Genomic DNA, 26,890 nt, shown 5'->3' on the forward strand with positions numbered 1-26,890 from the left:
TAGCTGGGGCAAAAACACCGTGTCCCTTTAACAGGAAGGAAATTAAACGGGGGAAGTGAAGCAATAGGGAACTACTTCCTCGTTACCCCCACAATCACAACATTATTTGTGCGCAATGGGTGAATCTGCATCGTCGGGAGGAGATTTTTAGATCTAACAGTCGGTGCACATCGTTGGGAAGCTCCGGGAAACGCGTACGTTTCATTATGCTTCAGCTCAACGACGCAATGGAGCCGGAGAGTCCGGGCGCTGCGGTTCTCCACCCTGCAGAAACCGAGGAGGGGGTCGAGGTTGCCTTCACGCCGCCCGAGGCCGGACGAAGCTTTGGACACGCTGCTTCCGTGGCCTGCTGTCCCCCGTTACAAACGCTGACGCCTTTTCATGTGCATAACCCCACCATCCAAGCGAAAGTGAAGGACTACTTCGTGTTCAGAGTAAGTTGCTCCATCCATTCCAGCTTGCGGTGATAAGCCCGTTTGTTTTTATATGATCCACTCGCACTTATCGTACGCTGCTTAGGTACCTTTAAGTAAACACGACCACCCCCAGCCGTAGGCGTCAGTGCAGGGCAGCATGTTGTGACAATCACAGTAACAGATCACAGGGAGGATGAGGCTCATTTGATTTACGGTTGTGTGATGCTGATCTCAGCCAGGTACCATTGAGCAGGCGGTGAGCGACATCAGGACTGTGGCACTGCCGTCCGAGGATGGAGAGGTGCTTAGTGTCTGGCTGCTGGCTGAGTAAGTATCCCGTCATCATGTTTATTATCAGGCAGGAGGCATAAAAATAAACACTTGTGTCAACTACTGTTTTCTACAGAATTGATCACTGGAATAACGAAAAGGAGAGACTTGTGCTGATAACTGATAGGTGAGTCAGAATCATACCTCATCTTTAAGTGACTAATATTTAATGAGACATATCAGGTAGCCAGTAACATTGTCTTGACATTCTGTGCAGGTCCCTGTTGGTGTGCAAGTATGACTTCATTAACCTGCTGTGTCAACAAGTAACCAGGATCTCTCTCAATGCTGTGGACACGATCTCAGTGGGCGAGTTTGAGTTTCCACCCAAATCCCTCAACAAGTATGTCAGAATTTCAGCTTGTCAACAGCCAATTAGTATTTACCCAGTTACATTAGTAAATAAATGTGTAAACATTACAACATCAACCTTTAATATTAGCAAAACAGAAAGATGTGTCTTTTAATTGTTTAAATAGTAATAAATACATACAAAAAAAATGTTTCCAAACTCCACACGGAAGTAAAATGTAAAAACTTACAAAATGTCTTTTGTTGTGGTCCATCTCTGTGGTTGTGCTGCATGAATGTCGTCGGCTGTCTGATATTCTAATTTTATTAAAACTGTTGTATTGTCAAACAGAAGAGAAGGCTATGGGATTCGTGTCCAATGGGACAAACGTCCCCGGGCTTCATTCTTTAACCGCTGGAACCCCTGGTCCACAGAGATGCCCTACGCCACGTTCACAGAGCACCCCATGGCCCATGCTGATGAGAAGGTGGCCTCTCTCTGCCAGGTACACTTACTTTAACTAAATGAGGTCAAACATGCATTTTTATTATTTCCGGTAATAGGCTACTTGATGTTACGAAAACTAAGCGAATAAAGCTGAAAACTGTAAGGTCCTTTCTGTGTTGTGAAACAATGGTGACGGCTGGTGAATGGTTGTTTCAAACAACAAACAGTCACAGTTCAACTGGAGACAATAGACTGATTGCTTGCCTTAAAGATATAATTCAGCCCTCGAGATAAAGACAGTTATTCATACTTTTCAACTTGGTATATCAATAGATATTTTTAAAGCCGTTTGTTTATATCTTACTGGCAAGACAACAGCTGTGCCTTGGGCAATTTCTCATCCAGGCATTGCTACATGCAGTGAATGAAGCTCATTCTACTGCAAAATCTCGAATGTATTCTTTATTCCAGAGCAACCTCAGATACTTAACTCCAGACAGCAACTCCTATTTTAATAAATATATAAATTGTGCACTTTTGAAGTGGCTGTTTAATAGGTTCATATTTTTTCCTTCTACTTCCCAAGTTGGACAACTTCAAAACCCAGCTCGTGCAGGCAGTGAAGAGAGCCCATAAGGAGCACCCCATCCCAGGTCGAGCTAACGGTGTGCTGATCCTGGAAAGACCCCTGCTTATTGAAACATATCTAGGCATAATGTCCTTCATCAACAATGAGGCTAAGCTGGGCTACTCCATGACACGTGGCAAGATTGGCTTCTAAATTCAGTCGTTTCTCCAAACTACAACAGTTCAACTCATGTGTCTGTGTTAAACTACACTGTCTGAGGGAAGCTGCAGTGTAATGTGTAACATGTCTGTGCGTGTATGCAGAATCCAAGAGATGCCCACACACCTTCCTGAGTCGGTGTAATGGTCAGCCAACTGTACGTAAATGATGCACAGCACTGTACCAACTGTCTACTCATTCATTTTTTTGTGCCCCTAGTCCCCCCTTTCTGTCAGAGTTCCACACAAGTGTGCCACACACACACACACACACACACGACCTTCAGGAGTGTGTGGCCAGGCTATAAGAGTTGGGAGATAAAAGGCACAGCATGTACTTTATATTGAGCTTCTTGAAGTCTCACGTTTCTGGTTTAGCCACTAAATGACAGACTGTCAAAATGAATGTGATATTTAGAACAGTGAAACCGTATCAGCGGCCAAGATGAGTTCCACGTTTGCTACATGATATGGTTTGTGTTTGCATTATTCGGACCACAGAGCCATAGAGTAGCTTCTTGGAATGGAAAAGCAGCTGATGAACTGAGTTGGCTCGTCGTGTCACATAATTACTCAAATTTATGTAGAGATATGGAAGGAAACTAGATAGGAGAGCATAGCATCTGCAAGGCTGTGCACTGGGCTCAGCTTTGGTACTGATTTGCAGAATGCATGGGCTTGTTCAGTAGTAATGATGAATTACATATCAAAACCCTCTCTCTTGTATTTAACCCGTGTTTTATTTTCAGTGCTTATATTTACCTACATGATGTCTTTGCTTAGAGCAGGGAGCTACCGTTTGCAGAGCTGTATTAGCTACAATAACAAAAATGTTCTTTTTATGTCAGAAATAATATGTGCAATGTGAACATGTAAATCTTTGTTTGTTTTGTGAGTTGCCTTTATGGTGCTGCAATTTGCATTTGTTTTAGACATACATTTGCACTCAGCTGCATTAAACTGTGCAGAGGGCGGGTTGGGTTACAAAGTGGCACACATGCAGATAAAGCTTTGCATAAGTACATTAACTTCCTAGAATGTGTGCGTTGTGGATATTATTGTCCAGCCAAAGGTTACAGACCATACTTCCATGCATCGCCAATACCAACAGAAAACATCCCAAAATGCCTTTTTTTCTGGTCTTATTTGTGCATGTTCCCTGCATGTTCAGTCTGCATGACAGGTGTTTTTTGTTTTTTAAAGAAATATCCCAAGTGAATCTGTAAATACTGATTGTTTTGTTTATATACATTTTTTTCCAATGCATTTGACTTAAATGATCTAAGAATATGGATATACTATTAACAGTTCTCAACTATTTTATTTAGGGATATTAACCCATTACTACAAATACGTGAAGGTTTTGTTTTTGTTTTAGATATCTGTAGCACAGTAGCCACTATGGAAAATTAAATATGCCTCCATTTTTAATGTCAGGGCTGAGGCTTGGGGTGGATATAGAACTGCATTACAATTACGTTTGTACTGTCGAGGACTGAAACTACATGATTGAAGTTACAGTTCAAGTGGCTTTACAGCAAGATGACGCCTTGAAGACAAGAAATACTGTCCTGATATATTTAGTACTGCCTGTTGCTGTTTGAATTTCTTACTGACATTTCAGTCTGGTCATAGCGGGTAAAGCCTTTTACATGCTACAAGTAATGATGCAGTATTTGCAGGTTAAAGATAATGCAACTTGTGTCATGAAGAACTGCTTTAAAATTACCAACTAAAGAAAACTGTCTCATGTCTTTGCTCATGTCAACTGTGCGACTACATTTCATCAAGATACCTAACTGTAACTCAGCTACTGATTTCAGTAACATGACATACACCAAAAACAAATCATCTTGATTAAAGGCTGAACACACTTTTAGAAAACTCCCATAAGCAACTATATTTATGACAAAGTTTATTTAGAACAAATATAAAATTTCAAGGTGAAACAGGAAATTATAACACTAAGTGAAATCTATAGAAAATTGGAAACTTTCACATTCTCACAGTGTTTGCAACTAGTGCTGAGTACATATTTATCAGTAGGAATCACTTTCAATGTTCCAGTAGCCCACACTTTTAAGAGCAGCTACAGTCCAGCATATGCAAGCTAACATGTTCAGGAGTGTTCTCACTGGTCATTGACTCAGCTTGTGTGTACAGCTAAATAAGACTGAACTATGACCCAGTTATTCTTCTTTTGTGTGCTTTACTTGTCTTCTTCATCAGTTTCCATGTAGCACAAACACAGCTGCTCCTTTCCAAGCAGTATCAAGGAGTTGTCACTGCAATGCCAGTTCAGAGAATGAACTTGAAAACCACCTGGCAGGAATAAAAGTGAGATAACTGTGATGTCAATGCCTTTACACATAAACATGCTCATAGTAAGAAATCAGTATCTAAAAATACACTTCAACTTTGTGTAATGAGATTTTCAATTTCAGGGACATTTAAAGCAATAAATGTAAAGAAACAGAGACATTCTACACGTAAATACAGAGACAGTAAATTGATTCTATTTTCAATTAAAAACAACACAATCTTAAACTAAAGGCAATATGTGACTATGTTGCTGTGAAACTACTTGTTCGTTTACTAACAACTTGTCAATCCAAAGTTGTTGAACCTACTATGGATAAGCCTCCTTTTTGAAAGTATGACCAAAATAATGTCCATGTCTGTAACAGATGGTATGCCCTCACAGACTCTGATCTATGCATCACTGAATCAGTAAGGGTAGGCAAATAAACTTTGATGAAAAACTATCGAAGGTTATCCATGATGCCCAGAAAAACCTGAGCACATAGAAAAACTGTCCAAATATATTTCAGAAAAACTGGTGTAGTTACAATACTTTAAGGTTTCTTGTTTTCCTGTAGTTTAGCAAACAAAATGTTTTTTAAAATGGTTTGGTCCACTAAGAGCAGACTGCATTCATTGGTCCTTGTTTTTTTCTTAAACTTCTAGCCAAGATCCACACTGAGTGCTCTTAAGCTCAGTGCAATGAAGTGTAGATAAACTAGAATTCCAGCCAGCTCAAATTTTGTTGTTAAAAATTTTGGCAACAACCTTTGACTAAAACTAAACTTTGATGCTTAAATTATGATTAAAACTAATAATGTTTAAATCAAAAGACTACGATTTAAACTAAATCAATATTTGTTGATTTCCACTCTTTTCAGCCATGCTGTTTTAAACAATTTGAGAATAAAAAAGCAAAAGCATGTTTGGTGTCAATCGTAAGTTCTATTTCATGATATCAGTGTTTAATATTCTATTAGTGTAAAATATAAAATGAATGAATTTAACAGCGACCTTGTGGTTACCATGGAGATTAAATAAAACGACAGGATGGTTACTGGAGTTCTGCTCCTTTCCTATATCTGAGAACAATGTAATTAAGCTTTGGACTCCAACTACTTGAAAGTTCAATTGTTTTAGTACCCAAGGAAATTACCTTCAGTAGGGACCTGAACAGCAACACAGCCTCCTGGAGACCAGAGATAGAGCTTGGTGTTGCCAGTACATAGTGCCAACCGGGGGTGGCGTGGGTCCCACTGAAAACATCGTACAGCTGATGTCTGCTCCAACACAGCCTCCAGGCTCATCTTCTGCATGTTCCACACCCAAACAGCACTCGCCATATTGTCTGCAGTGACAAAAATAGTCATACACATTCAAAACCACGCTCAGCCGAAAGAGCCAATACTAGTATCATAACAAATGTACACAAAAAGGTCAGTTTTGTACTTGTACAAAATTATGCACACAAGGTCAAAAACATACATAAAGCAGCACATATTTAGTTAAATGTCCCTTAGCACACTGCACCTTGCACCATCAGCATAATTCTGGTTGAAACTGAGGTAATTCAAATCAACTTCCTCTCAGCTGAGGGTGAAAGCAGTTTCTTTTTAAAACCTCTGCAAGTGGAGTTACAAAATACAGTTACAGACACAGCTAAGGTTGTTTGAACTGATGATGCAGGAATCTGCAGTTGTTTAGAAATGGCTCCAGGACACATTACAGACTTGTGTAATTCAGTTTCTCAGTTTTGCACTATACTTTTGCCTTTGACAAGTTAAGAGGCTTTTTGGGACTTTCACCACCACATATTTAAGAATCTAAGTGGGTGCAGATTATGTTGTGCAATCATTTAGGCCAAGAAAAAGAGCTGTTCACAGAAATGATTCAAAGGTCAGTATTCATAAAACATTCCTGTCAACAATTAGTGCAACAAGAAAGTTCAATAAAAAAGGTAAAAGAAAAAAAAATCTCACCATTTTTGGTGGCTAGATAGTGATTGTCTGAGCTGAATGCCAAAACAGAGACACCAATCTTGGGGTTGGCTCGGTCTGGGTCTGGTTTGACCACAGGAATTTGGACTGGCAGTGAGCAAATCTCATCTAGATGAGGCAACAACAAAGAGTTTATTAATGAGACAAAATTGGTTACTTGACCTTGGTAATTTTAGACAAATATCACTTTAAAAATGAATACTGCTTACGTACATTTACTCTGGGTGTTGAAGAGTGTGCTGCCAGTAGTGATGTTGTGCAGAGACATTTCGTCAGTGCCAACAGCTGGCCTTCTCTCCACTTCTTTATACACAGTCTAAAACCACAAGAAGGAGTAATTAAATGACAATCAAACAATGTCTTCCAGGCCCATCAAAAACGCTCAATACTCACAGCTTTTGTGCTTTCCACTGTTGCAGGGTGCTCAAACTGTGCGATTTTTTTCCATGTGATATGATTGATGATGCGCACCTGACATAAAGATAAAAGTGTCTTAATTTCACTGATACTAAAAATTGCACACAACACATTCTGCTCAAAATAAAAATGAACCTGAAACTATACTAAAACTTTTATTTAAGAGAGAACTCTAGAAATTTTACACATCAAAGTCTCCTTATAGGTCTTAAAAATCAATGAAAAAAGTTGTGAAGCTTTTTATGACTTCAGGAGGAACTGCATGAAATTTGTGGCACGGAAGACCTCATCTTAAAAAAACAAAACAAAAACAAGCAATCATCAGGAAAGAAGCAAGATTTTTTTGACATCATCCATACTTTTTCATCATAGCTGCCAATTGCAAGGAACTGGCTACTGGGGCTCCAGGACACAGACTTGACACCCAGCGACCATTCATAGGCACTGTAGGTTGACAGCAACCGGCCATCCAAAGAGTAGAGCAACACCTTATACTGTGTAGAGGATACATAGATACATACACATGAAACAGCATTAATAATAATGCTTTTATTCTGTTGCTAGCACTTAAGTACAGTGGTTAAGACAACCTTTAGTAGACAGATGTTGCAGATAGAGGTCAGTGTGCTTCATTATTAAATTTAGAAAGCAGTATTTTTATTTTTTTTTTATATGTGGATTCCCTTCAACTTATGCATAACACATCTCTGTAAATCTGTTATGTTAGGTGTGGGAACTACAGGATGTCTTGTGTTATGACTTTTTTTATGACTTTTTATACAGCGTAATTACATTTTGCAGTATTCCTGTTTCCAATATTATGAGACTCTTGTGAGGTGATCAATACAAATTTGTCCTGTCCTGCATAAGTGTTTACATAAAGAACACTTGTACCTATTTATAGTACACCAACCATGCCTCAAAATTTAAACTGCAGATAATGTTGTTTTATAATTTAAAGCTGACTCTTTGATTACTGTCTTCCTAAACTGGAGTTTTTAAACTATCCACTTGCCATTCTTGCCAGGGTACACTGTGTTAACACTGGGTTAACTGAGATAGGTAATTTGACATTAGGTAATTAACTAACCTCTAGACAACTGTCCCATACTGCCAGCACACAGCCATTTGGAGACCACTCCAATCCTGCCAGGTCCTGTGTCTCAGTCTCAAAATGCTGTAACAAAAAAGTGACATTAAATGAAGTTAATTAAGACATTCATTAAAAAAAATGTTAATATTTTAAACTTAATTTTTCCTCATATCTAGGACAATATAAAAAGATAAAAGGAAACAAAATAAAAAATATTTCAGCTGTTCCCAGAAACACTGTGTTGGGTGCCCAAGGTTCATAAGTGCACACAAATACCAGTCTGTCTGATCTGGTTGAAACAGAGATAAAAGAGAAATCTTGGTAACTGACTCTTAGTGCTCCTGGCTCCTTTCATCAGGGCCCATTATAGGCCCTGTTAAAAATTATGACCCAGTGACTTGGACAGCTCTGCCTTGCTGTAGTCTTGTCGTTTAAGTTGTATTAAACTGGATGATCTCAGACATCTACTTAAAAACAATGCAGCTATTCAAGTAAGAGACATGAATGCTAATGACTTTATTAAAACTAGAATCTATTCGTCTTTTATGGGATGAGCATTTGCTGCATTACAAACATGTGCCACCTGCTGCTAGAAAAAGCATAAAAGCAAGTGTCTCTCAGCAATTTGTCCCTTACAGCACATACTGTTTTTAGAACTTTCGGACTAAAATTAAAGTACATCAGATATAAAGTAGTTCCTCAGCAGAGCCTGCGGAGAATGATTTCAAATCCCATGTTTTGGAGGGAAAAGGGGAAAAATGCAAAAGTGGTATGAACAAATTACACAAATACCATAGAGTCAATTCTACATGTTTTAAATATAATGTAATGGAAAGTGGCTGTGCCGCTTTAGCAGCAAATTTCATGTAACAATAAAGGTAGTCATAATGTATGGTTAATAAGTCTATATCTTTTTGGGAATCTAAATTAAGGTCCCTTTCACTGTAGTTTACATGTCTTACTCAATTGATGAGTACATTTAAATGGCCTTACAAAAAAAATCTTATGCAGCTGTAGTTCCACTTACCCTGAGTAAATGCCAGTCGTCACACACAAATATACTAACAAAGTCTTTGCAGTCACGACGTTCAGCCAAGGCCATATAGGACCCGTCTCTGCTGAAATCTATACCTGTGGGTATACAAATGGTTTCTATGGAAGATCAAGAGGGAATTTGAACAAATTCCAAAGAACAAAAAGTGAGGAAAACAACTCTAAAATGCTACTTTATTTTCAAAAAAAACCCTCACTGGTGAAAGGGACCGTATTAACAATTTGAGCATCAATGACACATACAATAATCACTTTTCCTTCACAATTTTTATAGAGAGTATTTAGTCATAGTAACAGAATAACAGAAAGAATTTCAAAATAATATCATCTTTCTTTAAAACATGTCTATGTAACAGTTAGGAAAAAAGACAACTGTCCATTCTGATCACATAATACATGGCTTAATCTGTTTTTCATTATCTAATTCTTTGGCACCATAAAGTCTGGTATGCAACCATCATGGCGATATTATTTATATGACAGCTCTGAAGATACACAGGTTGCAGAAGGGCATGGTATTACATGTGGAAAATGGGGAGAGTCAGACACAATCATTTTTCCACTAGTTGTTGACAGGCCTGTTATGAAGAGCATGCCCCATTTACTGAAGAGAGCCACAGCTGTCAGCATAGAGGACCATAGTTTGGACCCATATCCTTGGGTAGTCCCACAAGGTAAAGAACGGCATGTGATTCATGGGGAATGCCAAGGCATTTAGACTGCTGGCCATGTCCTCAGGTACACTCGTAGTACACATACATTCATATCATATCAGTTTCATACTCACCTTTCTGACATGCTTTGGGATACTTGATGTAAGATACAGCTTTAGTGCACAGTGACCAGACGGTGATTCTCAGCTGTAACCAAAACAGAGAAAACAAAGAAAACCAAGTTAAATGATGGAAAAGATCATTCTACCAGACAATAAAAAGAGTGTAAACACATCCATCCCTTTAACCGCAATGACAAATTCAAACTATCTGACCACTGGTCTTCAATAAGAAAATTAAATTATAAGTTATTTGGTAAGTGTTACATCCATATGGCAAGTGGTTGTCAATAGACGTAATATGACGTCAGTCAACCAGAACACTTTTCTATACATAAAGATCAGTTATGCAAATCCAGACTGCATTTCCCACCATGCACTTTAACAGCTGTGGAAAGACTGTCTTTTGTCTTTGAAGGGACAAAATCTCTGTGAGAGTCAATCAATCTATCATTAGACGATGGCCTGGAAAGGCCAAGTGTGTGGAGTGTTGTCAATCAGTGTGCTTCCCCAGGGAATGAATACACATGTTTAAGAGCTGTAGCCACTGAAAGGGACCAAAAGAGGTTACCCTGTTTAAATTAAGACTTGAGCACATAAAATTAACAGATACAAAACAACATCTCAACACATAGCAGGAATAGGACCAGTCAATTTAGTAGCCAAGATGTAATGTCAGACATGTTTGCCACAAGTGTGACAAATTGACAGCAAGTTGTGTGCATTGCCACAAATGAGAAGCAGCTATCTGACCACAAGTCGGCATAACAAAGAGAACACATGTGTTAATTCTAAGTTTTGACAGCAGTCACTTAAATACCCAGCGGCCTCACTTCAGCCAGACTCATGCCAACAAAAGCAAGTGGCCAAACATGACAGATAAGCTGATCTAAGGCGTATGACAAGCGGTATCTTGACCTTCAAATAAGGAGCACCAGAAGACTCTTGGGACACTGTTACAGAATACGTGGTTTGTACTGCCTATGTGTTAAGGTGTTCAGAGATTGACTGATGAAGTTAGATTCAGCAGCAAAACTCAACCTTGTTGCCAATTTTCCCCAGTGTTCACTATAATACAATTGCAACATTACCATTCCAACAACAAATTTCTAAAACTTCCAGATGCTAGAAAAACAAGTTTTGTGATATCTCATCAACGCAAATTTTCTGGGCTGAGCAGATGAATCACTTTTTATGTTTTGTCTCCAGTTTTGTGCAAAGGAATATTATTTTTGAATCCTCAATTAAGACTGAAAAAGAATTTTTTCAGTCTTAATTTTTAAGACTGGTCAATGTGAATTTTTTTCAATACTACAACTTTTTTGTAATTGTAGTATTACATCTGTTTAAATAGTAATGGCAAAAAGTATGCTGAACAAAAATGTGAATTACAATTTGAACACAGAACAGCATTTTACTACAGTTAAAAAGGCAAGGGCTTTTTTGTATAATTTAAGGTTATTGAAGAAAAGCATTTTTATCCTTGGAAATAAATGGTTTCATTTGAGTCTGATAATATGAGTAGAAGTAACAGCAATAATAAATTATTCTTCAAATAACACTTTATTTTTGGCAGTAAAAAAAATAATGTAATTTCCATTTAAGAATGGGCAGAGCTAAAACTACTGAAGTGACAAGGCTTCAGTATCATCAGAGCGTCCAGACAGATATTTGAAACGGTCCAAGTTTGTCACCTGACTGGACTGAAGTGTTGACCCGCGTGTTTGGTCCAGACATCCAGCTGTGTAGGCTCTGTAATAACACCACACCGCACGCTTCCTGGACATCCCCTCAGACATGGTGCCATGACAACTAATACCAACAGCGCTCAAACACAAACAGACTTACACTTCTTAAATACCCTGAATCCACCACATAAGGGGCGCTGGGAGATCAAGACCCAAAGGCAGTGTAACTTTAAACCTGGTGGAGGAAGGTTAGCATGAGGAAAATAGGTGAGAAATGCTTTTCCGTGTAGAGTGAGACTCTTATGTGGTAAAACTACCCTTTAGATAAAGTATCCTCACCAAAGGTAAGCAGAAACGTAGGACTACGGTCTGGGGGCAGGAGTGGTGTTAAAGACAAAACTCTCCTAAAAAGGCTGCTGTTTATTTATCAGAGAAAATGGTTACGAAAAGCCCTTGGAGACTATACTAGAAGATGGAGCAAATAATAATCATGACATATTATGACAAGTCAATATGCTTAAAATGATGTCAAATATAATTATTGGGGTTCATTTATACCACTAAATACATGTAATATGTAATAAAAGGTATTCTTAAAAAAAAAAAAAAATTCAAAATTTGGGGACCTTCCCATCAGGAAAACCTGTAGGCAATATGATAACTACAAGAATGTAAATACTACAGTTACTGACAGCAATCTGGAATAAAACGTACCCATCAGCCATTCTTGTTGCATTCTTATTGCGCGCCTAAGCGAGTGTGAGAGAACGGTCGAGTGTATTTGATGCCATATAGGCCTATCTGTCAGCAGAGGATTAGTTTGTAGGCATTCCACGTAGGAAGCCATCTCAAACCAATATAGCCTATTTCTCCTGTTACAGCCTTATGATGCTACCAAGGAACAGGAGCCTTTCACAGCCCACATAGGGTATGGGTGAGCTATTGTCCCCTGCTGCAGTGCTTAGGCTCCCTAAATTTACAGTTCGGTCCGGTAGCATTGTTGGCAACACTGCCACATTGCTGCCAACAATGCTACACGTTAGCAAGGCTCCAGCTGTACTAGTAAAGAATTCTAAGGCTAATCTGATCCCAACAATGTAAAAACCATTAGACAAGTCAAGCTCAGCACTGTCCTTGGCTGGACTTTTTCCACCCTCAGTTAGTAAAGCAGGATTAATGTGGATGTGCGAGTGGCATTTTGTGAGGTCCTAAGATAAATGAATGGAATTCAAACAGGAGACCAGTTGCGTGAAGTCTCACAATACATAGGCTAAGTTTCAGTGACTTTTTATTACATCTATGACAAATGTTTTAAAAATCTGGGCAAAAACAAAGTAGTTGGCTTTAAGGTGCTTCATTTCACAACATTTCAAGTTGTGGTTAGTGGTTCTGACTTCTCCTACAGCTTTTGTTAACACTAGATAGAATATATATAATCATTTTGGTACAGCTACAATGACAGTTGTGACCTAGAAATTTGAAAGATCTTTTGCTTAAAAAAAAAAAACAAAACAAAAGAAAAAACAACTGAGACAGCCAGACAAACACAGACAACAGATTTATTGATACATAGACAGACAAACACATACACAGAGGCATGATCCACACCACAGGCAGCTGTCCCTAAACAAGTTAATATAGCAGGCTGTTTATGAGTGGGTTGAAATTTAAGCCTGACACGAACACCCGCCTGGCACAGCCTTAATGAAATCTTGGGCTGGGGTGAAGGTAAGTTCAGTGGGCTCTCTGGCAATGCCACAACAAGTTCCTAATTTTTCTCTGTTAATTAAATTGGTTTTGAAACCTGCACCACAAAAGGCTGCTCAGTAAGCAGCAAGTAAACCTACTTACATCCAGCCAGTTATGAGAGAGATGAGGAACTACAGGTTTTTGACTGCATAACGGCAAAGATTAAATGCTTATACTAATATAAATATATTTTGACAAAAACCTAGAGTTTTTGACAATGATTAAAGCTCAGTGTTACTTCAGCAGAAGGTTTGCACAATAACCATATTGAGCAGCAGCTTCACCTGTCACAGACAGACACAGCAGCTGCAATTGTTCACACAACAGTGGCACTCCATGCTGTCTGACATTGGCCTTTTAAATTGAGTAATGACCATTAAACGTAGCACATAAAGTATCATATCACCTCTCCTTTCCACAGTACATGCAGAATATTTTCCTCAAGTGCCAGTGTATTATAATCGGTCTGACATCTGTTTGTCTTGGAGCTTGTCTGTTTTTTTGAGGCTCATTTCTCAGATTTGTTTACCAGAACTACTTGGTTTGATTTGGTTTGAACAAAATAGAACATTAATTTATAGATACAACATTCTCAGACTGAACTTACATTTTCACTTGTCTTGATAGAAAGATAAAATAATCTGCACTGGGTAGACCTTTCAGCCTTAGCGGTTCTACAATGAACACTAAAACACCAATGGCACAAAGCTGCCATATGACAAAAAAGGTATGATATTAGGAGCAACTTGGGGTTCCTTGCCCAAGGACGTTTCAACATAAAGAGGGATAGGGACTGACATGGGAAACCTCATCTACTACCTGATCCCAGTGACAATATCAGTACAGCACAACATACTCCAACAAACTCACAAAAAACAGCCTTCAAAATAAAGGAAAATGAGCTCTACAAAAAAATTCCATATAAGACTGATTTCAGGCTAAAACTACAACAATTCTTTCTATTCTAGCATAATTTTTCTTTTATAGTTTTACCTTCTGACTGTGATTTGAACCAAAACTGCACTTTGCTATACCACAAAAGGTGCAAAGCTTAACAACTTAATATTAACTATGTAGTACATGTAATTAATGAAAACAATCATTTTTTTTTGTCCTAATGATGGATACAACTTTTTTCCTCTTTTCTCCTTTAGTTGCTTTTAAGGTTTTTTAGAACCTTTTTGCAGCACTTGGATATTGGACGAAAAGGTGATTAAAATGTAAATAAAAGTAACGACATCAGTTTCATTTTCTAATAGCCACATATAAGTTAATTAAAAAGGCAAATGTGCAGTTGAGAAATGAAAGAAAGAACGCTGACATTTTGTTAGAGAAACTAAAATTAAGTATCAAGAATCAATAATCATCACAGCAAGGCACTGGCAGCAAGCAATTTAAATGAGGTTATGTGGAATGTGTTCACAATTCAACGTAGAAACATTAGAAAAATGAGTACAGTTTATATTAACCATTCAAAACTGCCCACACACATGCTCAAATGCAAGATTACTGCACTAAGATTGTCTATTCACTAAGCTGTAGACAAATGCCATAGCTCTTTAGGGAAGGAAAATGCATTCCTTTCAAATTCTGTTCCTTTTTAAACTTTATTTATCAATAAGATTCTGACTGAAACAAAGCAGACATACCACAGACACTTGCACTCCTTGCACTCTACTCCAGACAAGACACAGTTGTGTATTAGACCACAACACCTGTTAAATGATTCCTGGAATCAGGTTCAGTGTTACAGACATGGCCCACCAGTGCCTCCGTCGTATTCCACAAGCCCCAAGGGTAGCTGCTAACAGCACCCCTTACGACATGTGCTTACTATGGAGAGAATATCAGAGGAATTTGGAGGCACAGACAATTTATTTGGTTTGTACTTAGTTTTATATACTTGCGCAATCTCAAAATCTCCTCAGCTGGAATTTGGTGGGTGCATGTACATACTGCATGTTACTTCAAATTTCAAATATTTTTAGTAATGACATAAAACATAAAAGATGCAGTCTTAAAGACTTTTATCTGTACTTCCCCCTTAGAAAAATAAGCTATTTCTGGTATCAAATATGTACTCCTGTTTTGCAAGGTCATTATTGTGGAGTGAAGGAATGTCCATCAGTCATGACTACTGATGATTTCCACATACTATGTATTCTTGGATCTGATGTTTAGAGCGTACTACTATCAGCTACAAGTGAACCACAACTAATAGTCAAATAGTCATCAAGGATGGAAATTATTATAAAGTGCCTTGAGGCAACTGTTGATGTGATTTGAACTGCTCATGTGATTTGGCACTATACAAATAAAATTGAATTGAATTGAATTTAAATAAAATGAAATGAGCATTTTGGCTCTTGTCTTATAAAACATATTTCTGCTTGGCTTTTTATTTGGGCAGTAAAAGTAACAGCCATATAAAGTATTAATGTTATTCATTTAACCTGCTCCTGGTTAGTGTATGGCATTTCTGATCTGGTTGGTTTTATTCCATCAGTGTTGGTAAGCCTACAGTTACTGTATTTTTATGACCAATAAAACATCATTAAATAGACTTGATGCCAAACAAAATACCAGACCTCCATCGGAAGGGCATATATACATTGCACTCGTGTTCCAGAGGTACTTGAAGCCCATGTATGACAGGACGCTAACAGGAGGGCGGCTATGAAATCAGGCTGAATACATGTAGCAGGTGGGGGGTGTAGGGGGCAGTCAAGAAAGGCTCTGGTGTCTGGCTATTTTCAGGTCCCCCGTTCCTTGCAGGCCAGCAACAGTTGAAACCAGACAAGCATAAAACACATTTCCATGTGCATCAATGCACACACACACATGCACAAACCAACTTCACACTTACATGGAACTCGGTGGTGTTGAGAATGTGACGTCCATCTGGACTCCAGCGTGAGGAGACTAGTCCTATTGAACCCTCATCAATCTTGCAGTGCCAGTCCGGCTGTTCAAGAGACCACACCTGAGAAAAAAAAAGTCAGAAGGAAGACAGAGCGCGACACCAGGACAGCAAACGGCAATTACTCATGACATCCTTTACACACATCCTCTAACTTTCTCAGTTTGATTTCAAACAGTAAGAACGCATCAGACACAATGAAAGACTGGCACTGGATACCCTTTCAAAGGTAAGCAACTTGAGCTACGATGTGCATGAAACTGACATCACTTCAGTAACAATAATTACTGCAATTCTGTCACTTTGAACACTATCTGATCATCCTAAAATAAAGAAGTTAAAGCACAATAAAAATAAACAGCATGGTTCTAGATCATCCAATGACAGAAATAATGAATATTAAAAGTTATTGCACCTTTTTGAATGCTAAATAGTGAGTTTCACTGAAAGCAGTCTCAGACTACTTCATCTAATGTGGACTCTACTGTGTCCTTAAAGTAACAGCAATAAGAATGTATGTATAAAAAAGTTAATTAGTATACATTTTTAAGACTAAAAGAAGGATGTACATGTGATTGAGACTTTAAACGGGACATGTCTGAAGCCTCCAAAAATTTAAAGTACAATATACAATCTCAAAAAACTACAACTGAAGATACGGAACATTTGTTCTGAAGAAGTATTTCTGTATGTCATTAAATCATTTCTAAATTTAGGGAATGTGGCATTACTGGTCTATTAGTAGTTTGATTAAATAGAGCCTGTGCAACTAAAATCCACATACATCACTTTAATAATCAGTTTCTATCGATCCAAAAAAAAAAAACCCAACATTATTTATAAGAATTTGTAATTATTTGTATAATCGTGAACAGTGTTCAACTTGCAGACTGATCACCTTTATTCACAGCACATAAATGGTCAGATATCCACATTACTTTTCTCTCAACCTACCTGTACTAGTCCTCTCTTGTACATAGCACACAGAATAAAGAGAGAATCAGAGGACCACTCCATATGGGATATTTGGTCAAGGCAGGTATACAGGTGCATAATCTGCAAGGTGCTCACATCTCGCACCACTAACCTGTACTGCACACATGTAGCCTGAGGAGTAAAGCCAAAGACAACAATCAGCAAGGAAATTACCTATTTCCAGCTTATCCATAGAAATAGGTAATTTAATGGTAACATAACAATGGTAATGGTAACATAACAATGGGAATGAAAAAGAGTTCTTTCTACCGAAAACAATTAAAATACTACAAAAAATACATATTGCACTACTCAAACACTTACCAAATACTTTCCATCTGGGGAAACTTTACAAAGCTGATTGGACTGCTTGAAGACCTCAGAGAAATTCATCTTACAGTGACAATTGTTTTGTCACCTATGAAGCACACTTCCAACTGAAATGAAATTGATTAAGATATTAAATCTTTTACGGTAAAGGTCAAAGGTTGGTTAAAGGTAAATCAGCTGTAGTAATTTCAGCTAATATTATTTTATTATTATTCACACTTTTGGAAATATGTTTCCAAAAAAACTTTTCTCTATTTTTCTTACACTATATTTTCCATAACTTTATTTATTGTAGTTATAATTTATTATGTTTTTATAATAACCTGTGCATTGTGAACATAAAAGCCCAACAGGGGACACGGGTTAGAAATTAGCAATAAACTATGTGCAGCACATCAGTTTCCTGCTCCGCACTGGGACCATGTTAAACGTCATTGTCCTTTTCAAATACATAAAATTTAACTAAAACAACTGCAAAAGATTTGCAATTTGTACCACTCATGCCAGCTCACGTAGTTTGCAGGTATTAACACGTGATGGCGCTAAAGGTCCAAGAAAATAACTAAGCCTCAAAAAATAGGCATGCAGAAAATACACAAAAACCTGTTTCCTACAGGAAAAGAACTCGACTTATATGGCAACTACTTAGCTGCGTAAAACGGACTTAATCCTTTCCCACATCGAGCATCATCACAAACAAAGAAATTTTCGTAGCTATCTTGGTTTAGCTGACTCTTAAGAAACACCTGGAGGAAACGAATTCGTCGAGCGAAGCATGTCTGAACGATGTGTTTTACTGCGATTTTTGTCGTTGGTATAAAATTATTTAACCAGTGGATAAGAACTGACCACTACATGCTTAAGGTAAAGTTAGATGTTTAACTAGCTGTCACCAATGACTGAGCTCGCTCAAGGCTAGCATATAATGCTACTAGCAACGAAGGACTCTATGGTAGCTTTCGACCAAATATCACCGTTTAATGCAAACACTTACTTCCAGCGTTAATTGAGTTGTTTTTGTCACTTAAAAGATTAACGCAAAAAGTTCAAGAAAGACTTCAGAAAAGTTTTTTCTCCACATGACTGCCTTCGGGTGCATACACTGTTGATTCAATTGTTGATGGTTTGTTTGGACGAATACATGACGACATACTGGTGTTGTCCAATCAGCGTCTGCTGTTAGAGTTTTCTTGCCTTCTGGGAAATGTAGTTTATAATTGTATTTTCACTCGTTTCCTACTGCTTGTGAGCGTGTGTTTCTGTACCAAATCAATACAAACCTATAAGCATCATATTATCGTCACAGGGGTATGGGCTTTTAATCGTGTAGTGTAATTTAGAATATTATACATTTTTTTCATTTCTCTCATTGCCTTAAGTTCTTCCCCATCATGTTTATTTCGTTCTTAATTGTATCCTACAGTTGTATATATACATATGTGTATGTATGTATGTATGTATATATATATATATATATATATACTTGAATGTATAAAGGGCAGTCTAACACATTTTTATTATCCCCCAGCATCATATCCCGGTTGAGCCAAAGCTTTCCCGCTTATATGCGGCTAAACCGCGCTACCGCCTCCCTGCTCTCCCAGCGCAAAAAACGCTTCACCTCCTCCTCGGTCACCCTCAGCAAAGATCACACTTCTCTGGAGAGCATGCAAATCAGTTTTCCTCTTGAATCCGGTTAATATTGCTTCTCAGAAAAGTCAATCAACTCTAGTCATTGTTATCAACCTGAGTCAATCGATTTTTTTCCATTTTTTTCCCCTTGTTGCTATTTTTTATGGAGGGTCACTCTCTCGGCACGTTCGATAATAAACAGACAGCTGCTGGACGCAACATATTTCCTGGGTGTTTGGCTTGGAATAAGAATAACCTTCAGGTAGGCTCACGTCTATTAATGTTTAATGAGCTATATGTTACAAATGGTGCAGGTCTGGATTTTACTTGTGAGCATTTTTTCCTCCCAAAATGTGACACATAGGCTGACTTTTAAAAGAAGCTTATTCACAAGACGTATTGAGAAATGTCAAAGGATGGGTAAGAGTGAAATGTAAAAAATAAAGTAAAATATTACTGTCTACATTAAAATCCTTTTGGTTATTTTGTTGATCAAGGTCGTGGTTTGGATAGCCTAATGGTCTGTTTCACATGGCTGATTCTTAGGGCAATAGCCAATACAAATAATAGGCCCGCTACCAATAATGATAATAATAATGATTTAAATTTAATACTGGGCCTTTTGAAAAAGCATTAGCGTACAGCAAACAGAGCCTATGCAGACTATAAGGCCTTTGTTGCAATTTATTATTTGATTTGAGTAACCCACTTATACTTTTTATCTTTGTATTTCTTTATGAATTTTTTGGGATACATTTCAAGGTAAAACTTTCAATATGGTCAAGGAGTGAAACCCAAATGCTACTTCAACCACGACAACGCTATGAATCCTCAATATTTCACGTGGCCCTAAGGAGGACCGAATCTAAGACCGTATTTTTAAAAATTGATTTATTCTCAATTGAGACTCTTTTCTCCGAATAAAATGGCCCTTGGGACGGCACCGTGTGTGTATGTGTGTTGTCATGGGTGCTGTAACCCTGGAGTGGAGATACAAAATAGAGACAGGTGAATATCACAGAGGCGCAATGTCATATTCAAAAGGAGGGCGAGAGTCAGGAGATACTATTACTAGCAATGTTTTATTGAAATAAAACGGTAATGTTTCTTATATTGGAAAAGTCGACAATTACGATAAAAATGTATATAAAATCATGTTCAAATCAATAATAAGTACATGCCAAATCGTGCCAACGGTACTTTCATTCAATAGGCCTATTTCATTTTGAACCTTTGTTTTTGTTTTTTGTTTTTTTTCAGGTTTGAATGATCGACTTTTAGTATCTATCTATCTATCTATCTTGATCAGTTAAATAACGGGCTAAGTGTAAAAAAGTTTTTCCCTGTGGTGCGGGCTAAGTGAAAAGGAGGTAGGCTATGCGTCCAGGTGGAATGCCAATTAAGCTTCTCAAAGTGGGGAGCGGAGCTGCTGTCTTTTCTGCTGCTCGTCCCGCATTGGTTCTTTGTCAGATCCCCTGTGCGAACATACTGGTTGATTTGGGATTTTCAAGGCGGCACTGAAGGACGAGCTAGTGGGAGCTGGTTTCTGCGGCGGCATACTCCGCGGGAACAGCGGGAACCTGAAGCCACACAGCTGAGCTGCAGCTCCACAGTTCCAAATTACAAGTGTCCACTTACGTGTGCGCGCAGCGGGTCTCTTAAAGATGCGCAGTGCGCCTCAGTATTGTTTTAATGCCAAATGCGCTGGTTTTTGTGCCATGCATAATCCGCAAGCTTAATGGCCACAAGAACAGTTAAAACAAAAAGTAAGGAAACTAAGGAAAGCAGCCTTTGTTCAGGACACATGACATCACTTTAGATGTTTACTGGGTTGGATATCGTCAATCGATTCCGTACAGACCAAAGTGAAAAGACCTCTGTTACTTGGAGATAAGGCTATAGGGTGCAGTAGACTTACAGATTTAACTTAAACTCCTAAATTCGTAGAATTTGAAATCTGTATCTCCAGCCACACTGGCTAAAAACACCGAAGATTTGCGTTTATTTATGTACTGCAATTTACATCTCTCCAGCCTTGCACCTTTGCCACAGTTTTTGCCACAATCCTGCAGAGGGGTTACTAAGGAGATGTGACGCGCCATGGTGGGCAGCAGTGGGTAGGCCCACAAAAAAAACGTTTGTAGGACCAAATATGCCCGACAGGCTTTTCAGTTGGATGTGTTCGTCAGCAAATCGAGCTGGAGACTCAATGGAAAATCAAGACATCCCCTTATCGCCTTTCCTGGTAGGCCTGTAGTCCGGTTATGCTTCTATTCTAGGTTTTTGCAAACGAGGCTAACTTTGACAGCTCGATACTTATTTAACACTGCAAACATGCCGGGATGTGACGAGCACCTTCCTAAATTTCCACAATCATGCCATCATTTTAACTTAACAAGAGACGATACTATGTTTTCTGATTAAAGTTGCGTTAATATTGTGAACCGTGAAGACCTCTTCGTTCAGGAAACCAGATGCGCATCTACTCAGAGCTATCCTGACTTGCGTTTTTGCTTAGGTGACTCCAGTCTGAATACATTTTCGAGTTGTAGTGCAAGCGTTATTTCCAGACAGAGGCGGAGGATGTGAGGTTCAGCCTTTGAGGGACAGCCTCCCCTCGGAGTGAGACGGTGATGAGTGAGGCAGGCCCGGGCAAGCCCAGGCCCCAAGATACCTTGTGCCACCTCAGTGGGACTACATTAGTGCGATCACACCTGGATGAATGTGCGTTTGTGGTTTGAACTTTTGTCTAATATATTTTTTAACATGGAAAAAAAACGACCATATATTTGGACTTGCACTTTTTAATTTTTCAAGTTAAAACTCAGTTTTTCGGTAATTGTCTCAGTCACTGCCGCCCTACATTTTTAATTAAGAAAAGAGATCTTTGTGTGACTGTCCGTGCCTGTGTGTGTTCTTTGTAGAGTGGTCTGCCCCTCGCCAGACTACCCATCCTCTAAGATGTCCCAGTCCACTGTTACTGAAGAGGGAGGCACCTTTGAACACCTGTGGAGCTCCCTGTGAGTGTCAACATTACCTTCTGAAAACTGATATACTTCCCATCATGTTTTCCAAATTATATAATGATCTGATTAAAAATGTAAGTGTATCAAGTTAAATATATCATATATCTCTCCATTATCTAAAATATTATTTTGTTACACGGACAAATCCTAATATGTGAGTAATTTTAATGGCACAATTTTATACATAATATGAAGGAAAGTGACGTCTTTTTCCTGTATAACACAGTGAAATTATTAAACATGTTTACTACAGCTAAAGATAAATACTTGCCTTTTCTAACAGTTGATTTCATTTTTTCCCTCTGTGTGTGCATTATTCAGCAAACGCTAAAAAGTACTGCTGTATTTTAATACGTATTGGTTAAAAAATGACGATTTTTCTTACTGCATAATGCGCACAAAAAGAACAAAATTGTCACTATGGGAATTCAGACTTGATTTCTCGTGTTATGATATTTTATTATTTTGTATGACAGGTTATTTATGCAAGTAGGATGATATCTTTAAATTTCACAAATTTGCTAAGAAAAAAGTATATTAGCATAAAATTATTTTTTATTATCAGATATTTCGTTTTTACTGTGCTGAAAGAATTAAAGATAAGCAAATAGTCCAAAATCTTTAAACTAAGCAGCAATAGAAAAGGGGGAAAAACCCACATTTGCCTGCTGTCTTCCTTCTTAAGACACACAGCAGGAAATCTACAGCTGAAAGGCTCAAAAAGAAAAGAATCAGGTTGTATAATAATAATTGTAAGGAATATAAAGGATCATATTAGGTTAAAATTTAAGGAAGAAAGGATAAAAAAATGATAGTACTTTGTAGAGATAAAGGGTATACTTGTATTCTATGACTTACATGGATAAAAAGTCCTTTTTTTTCAAACTCTTCTTTTTATATCATTCTCTCTATTATATGACACAAAAACACACTTATGCTATAATTACTTTTTGAAATCCCACATTTCATTAATCATCTTATATGCATTGTGTGTTCACAGAGAGCCAGACAGTACCTATTTTGAGCTCCCCCCAGGCAGCCAGCCAGGTGAACAACCAGTGCCGTCTACCAGCAACCCGGGGAACCACCACAGCACTGCAGAGGTCTCCATGGATGTCTATCATATGAGAGACATGAACGAGAATGTTATGGTAGGAAAATGACTTCATCTCACACATTGTGGTCAGGCTTTGCTTTTATGTAGAATCTGTTAAGTTTTTCTTCTCATTATAGGATGTGGTAGTTTATCTTGTGAGAACACACGCACACATCTAGGAATGTTTTTTTTTTTGTCTCCTTGTATTTTCCCTCCAATGCTGAGGAGATTCCCTTCTGTGTTGTTTCCCTCTCCTCTGCAGCTTTTTCCCTCTCTATTTCCCTTCTGAGTGGCCTTTAGGGACTGTGAGATGTGTGTGTGTGTTTGTGTGTGTGCGTGGAGAATGGTCATTAAATACCAAGCAACAGCCCCTTGCTGCTCCACTGCTGAACCATCTGTAGGCTGGGGTGTGTCTGTGTGTACATTACAAGCATGCACACACCGTGCAGGTGTATCCACCTGCTGGGGTTACCATCCACAGAAAAAAATGCATTTTTTTTTTTTTACATTCCCATTTACAAAAAAACAATTGGGAAACCTAAAAAAGTGACCAAAACATAGTATAGTGTACTGCAAATTCTTTAAAACTTATATTTATGACAAGATGAAAGAGAGACATTTTTGTTGTTTCTTGAAGAATGCAGTCATTTTTAACAAGACTCTGTAAAGTCCTGTGAATCTTTTTCTTTTACTATCAGTCTCTCACATCACTGTGGAGGAATTGTGGCCCTCTTTTCTTTACAGCCTTGCTTCAGCTCATTAAGGTTTGTAGGCATTTGTTTATGCACCAAAGCATTTACTTGGTTGAAGTCTGGACTTGTACTGGACCATTACAACAACCTGATTCTTTTCTTTTTGAGCCTATCAGTTGTAGATTTCCTGCTGTGCTTGGGGTCATTGTTAGATGACCAAATTTCAAACAAGGCCTTAGCTATCAGACAGATGGCCTCACATTTGACTCTAGAATACTTTGGTATGGGTGATTCAGTGACTGCAAAATAATCAGGTTCTGTGCCTGAGAAAAAAAAATGCAAATGATCACTTTGCCACCACTGTGCTTGACAGCTGCTATGTTCTTCTTAGATGGGAGAGGCTTTCTCTGGGCAACCATTCCTCACTTGCCATACCTGTTCGGTCCTTTTCTAATTCTACTGTTACCTGAGGTCTGCAGAATTTCAGATGTAGCTCTTTTTGGGGAAGTTTTTTTAGTCTTTTATATTCTAATGTTGAGGTGAATTTACACAAATGTCCACTCTTAGGAAGATTGTGGAATTGTGCTAAATGATTTAGCGCAGAACACAGGCAAAATGTAAGCTTTTATAGAGGTGTCACACCTGCTGGTGATCCATTCATTCTTATTTAAGGATTTCATAGAGTCCTGTGAAAACATTTTCAGTTTGATGTCTGCAGAATTAAAAGGTCAGGACAGGGTCACGTTTCTCACTGTGCGACATACATTTTTATTCCAACAATAATTTACTTCTGGGAGACTTAAACAGCATCAATATTATGGATTATTCATAAGATGATGAAGATTGCAGAGCTTTTCCATTATTTAATTGCTCCCTTTTTTGACAATGTTTTGCTATCACCAAATTCAAAATGAGCTTAAAAATGTACAAATAGATTCAAAATATTGATAAATTAAAATGTATGTTTCACTTATGGTGTCTTTTGAGTAAAATATTAGAAATGAGCTTTAAATTAATTGAATACATTTCCCATTGTAGGCTGTGTGATTGAAGAAAAAAGAAGGTTTTGACTTGATTAGAGATTCAATAGCAGTTTTATCATTTCTCAGTTTTCTTACAGTTTCTTTTACAGTTTTTACAGAATTTATTATAATATACACTTCTCATTTTGCCTAATGGTTCACTCCAACCACTTGATCTTTCAATATGAAATCAAAAGGAACTCCTAGCTACACTCAGGGTTCCTCCCCCCTTCTGATCTGGAGTATTGGTCAGATCTAATCTTTATCTGGGCAAGCCTGGGCCTGCCAGGCTGGTTAATGAATAGTCATGAGAGAAAGAAAAGAGGTGGAGCAAGGATTTGTTGTTAGATGCAAAACAAGGAGAAGGCCCAGTAAAGTAAGGGAAACAAGTGGAGAACAGAGGCAGGACATCTTTTTTCCCTCCATCATGCCCTGCTCTAGAGCAGGTTCACCTAGCAATGGAGAACTCAGCTATTACAGTCACCCTTGAACTGAGTCTTATGAGAGACATCATAGAAACACAGCTTATTTTTTTAGAAGCTCTAAGATGCTGTTGGATGTGGTAAGTGAACGAGTGTAATTTGCTGATGTTGGGTCATATTCCATCCTTTTTGCATTTGGAAACTGCACACTTAGAGGAGAATATCTCATATTACTTTGTTTGAAGCTTGGTTTTCGTTGTAGAGCAACTGTTTTTCAAGTCGATGGCAGTGCTCATTACTCATCATGCTGTTAAGACGCACGGATGTGTAAGATGTGCTTGAATTGGAGCTGTTCTTGAATTAAAACAATTTGATTAGTTTGGTGGAGACATGGAGTTTTATCACTCCTTTGACAAACTGGATTTTTATGGAAATTATATGATAAAGCACAAGCAGACCTCTCAAACACATCCATATCATATCACTATATTCCAATATTAATCACTGGGTTTTAGAAATTGATCAAAACAATAATGTTATTTACTTTTTGCTTGAAAATTCTCTACAGAGAATTACAGCGTCTACAGATCACTGTGAAAATAAAATTTATATCCTATTCCTGCTCTTTGGAGATATTCCCAATAGAGGGCAACCTTCTTACACCACACACCACTCTTTACCTCCACTTCTACTCACCTCTGTTTAACATAGCTGGTGTCGTTTAGACATGCTTCACTTTTGATATAATGCCAGACCATTCATTTATGCAGCACAGTTATTCTTTTTGGTCATGCTGTTTCCTTATATCAATTGGAAAATATAAATAATTGGGATATTGTGTTGTTAAGTGCTGAAAGCTGTTTCATTCAGTAAGTGGCTCTGAAAACAGGTCATTAGGATTGAAACCGTCTCTTTATCCTCAGCCTATTATGTTTCACTCATCTTGACAGGGGAAGGTTGCTGCTGCTGCCTGAACTAAATGTTTTAAGCCTTTAAAACTTTTCTTTGAGTGGCAGCTACCAGGATGACTGCCCATAGGGGACATCAGACGCTGCTGGGCTGGGAAGTGTAAACACTTAGACACATCGTATCGCACAAACACATTTACTCACATAGTTGCAGTGGAGGTTTTAGCTCTGTTTCAACTTGTTATGGATTGAGTTTTGGTATTAAGACCAAGCACCTGTGAGTGTGAGTCTCTCTTGCTCTCTCAGTGTGTGTGTGTGTGTCTATGTGGGGGCATAGGCGTGGGTGTGTGTGGCGTTTTCTGTTGTTGACACATACACCTGGGCTTCTCTTGTGCCTCTAAAGCCCCTTTGATAATACCTATTAGATGGAAAATTTCAAAGGTGGTAAGCGCTAAGATACTAGAGGGATGTCAGAGTGATTTGTATGCACCTTTCATGAGAAGACAAATAAAAGCATTAATGCTGA

General features: G+C 38.2%; 3 protein-coding genes across 9 annotated transcripts in view; 2 read left to right on the top strand and 1 right to left on the bottom strand.

Moving 5' to 3' along the window:
• On the top strand, nucleotides 1–4,013 carry tprg1l (tumor protein p63 regulated 1-like). Its single transcript, XM_003444789.5, has 6 exons — nucleotides 1–434; nucleotides 652–743; nucleotides 823–873; nucleotides 964–1,089; nucleotides 1,390–1,543; nucleotides 2,072–4,013. The coding sequence occupies exons 1-6, from the start codon at nucleotides 207–209 to the stop codon at nucleotides 2,264–2,266; spliced, it is 846 nt and encodes a 281-aa protein (XP_003444837.2). The 5' UTR covers nucleotides 1–206; the 3' UTR covers nucleotides 2,267–4,013.
• On the bottom strand, nucleotides 2,729–18,713 carry wrap73 (WD repeat containing, antisense to TP73). The gene is made up of 13 exons (XM_003444788.5): nucleotides 18,561–18,713; nucleotides 17,561–17,673; nucleotides 17,216–17,368; nucleotides 16,208–16,324; nucleotides 9,920–9,992; nucleotides 9,107–9,210; nucleotides 8,077–8,163; nucleotides 7,346–7,480; nucleotides 6,963–7,040; nucleotides 6,783–6,885; nucleotides 6,552–6,677; nucleotides 5,729–5,920; nucleotides 2,729–4,593 (listed from the first exon to the last, which is right to left on the bottom strand). Exons 2-13 carry the CDS (start codon nucleotides 17,627–17,629, stop codon nucleotides 4,481–4,483), a joined length of 1,350 nt encoding a protein of 449 aa, XP_003444836.1. The 5' UTR covers nucleotides 17,630–17,673; nucleotides 18,561–18,713; the 3' UTR covers nucleotides 2,729–4,480.
• Nucleotides 18,106–26,890, top strand: part of tp73 (tumor protein p73) — a 25,428-nt gene continuing 16,643 nt past the window's right edge. The window contains exons 1-4 of one of the 7 annotated variants that reach the window (XM_005478279.4): nucleotides 21,302–21,443; nucleotides 21,717–21,922; nucleotides 22,123–22,218; nucleotides 23,225–23,375. In XM_005478279.4, the coding sequence (XP_005478336.1) occupies nucleotides 22,160–22,218; nucleotides 23,225–23,375 (210 nt within the window). In that variant the 5' untranslated portion in view covers nucleotides 21,302–21,443; nucleotides 21,717–21,922; nucleotides 22,123–22,159. The other 6 variants (XM_019349660.2, XM_019349662.2, XM_005478281.3 and 3 more) reach the window with 6 other exon arrangements.

Source organism: Oreochromis niloticus, linkage group LG20 (genome assembly GCF_001858045.2).
Source record: "Oreochromis niloticus isolate F11D_XX linkage group LG20, O_niloticus_UMD_NMBU, whole genome shotgun sequence".
Taxonomy (NCBI): Eukaryota; Metazoa; Chordata; class Actinopteri; order Cichliformes; family Cichlidae; genus Oreochromis; species Oreochromis niloticus.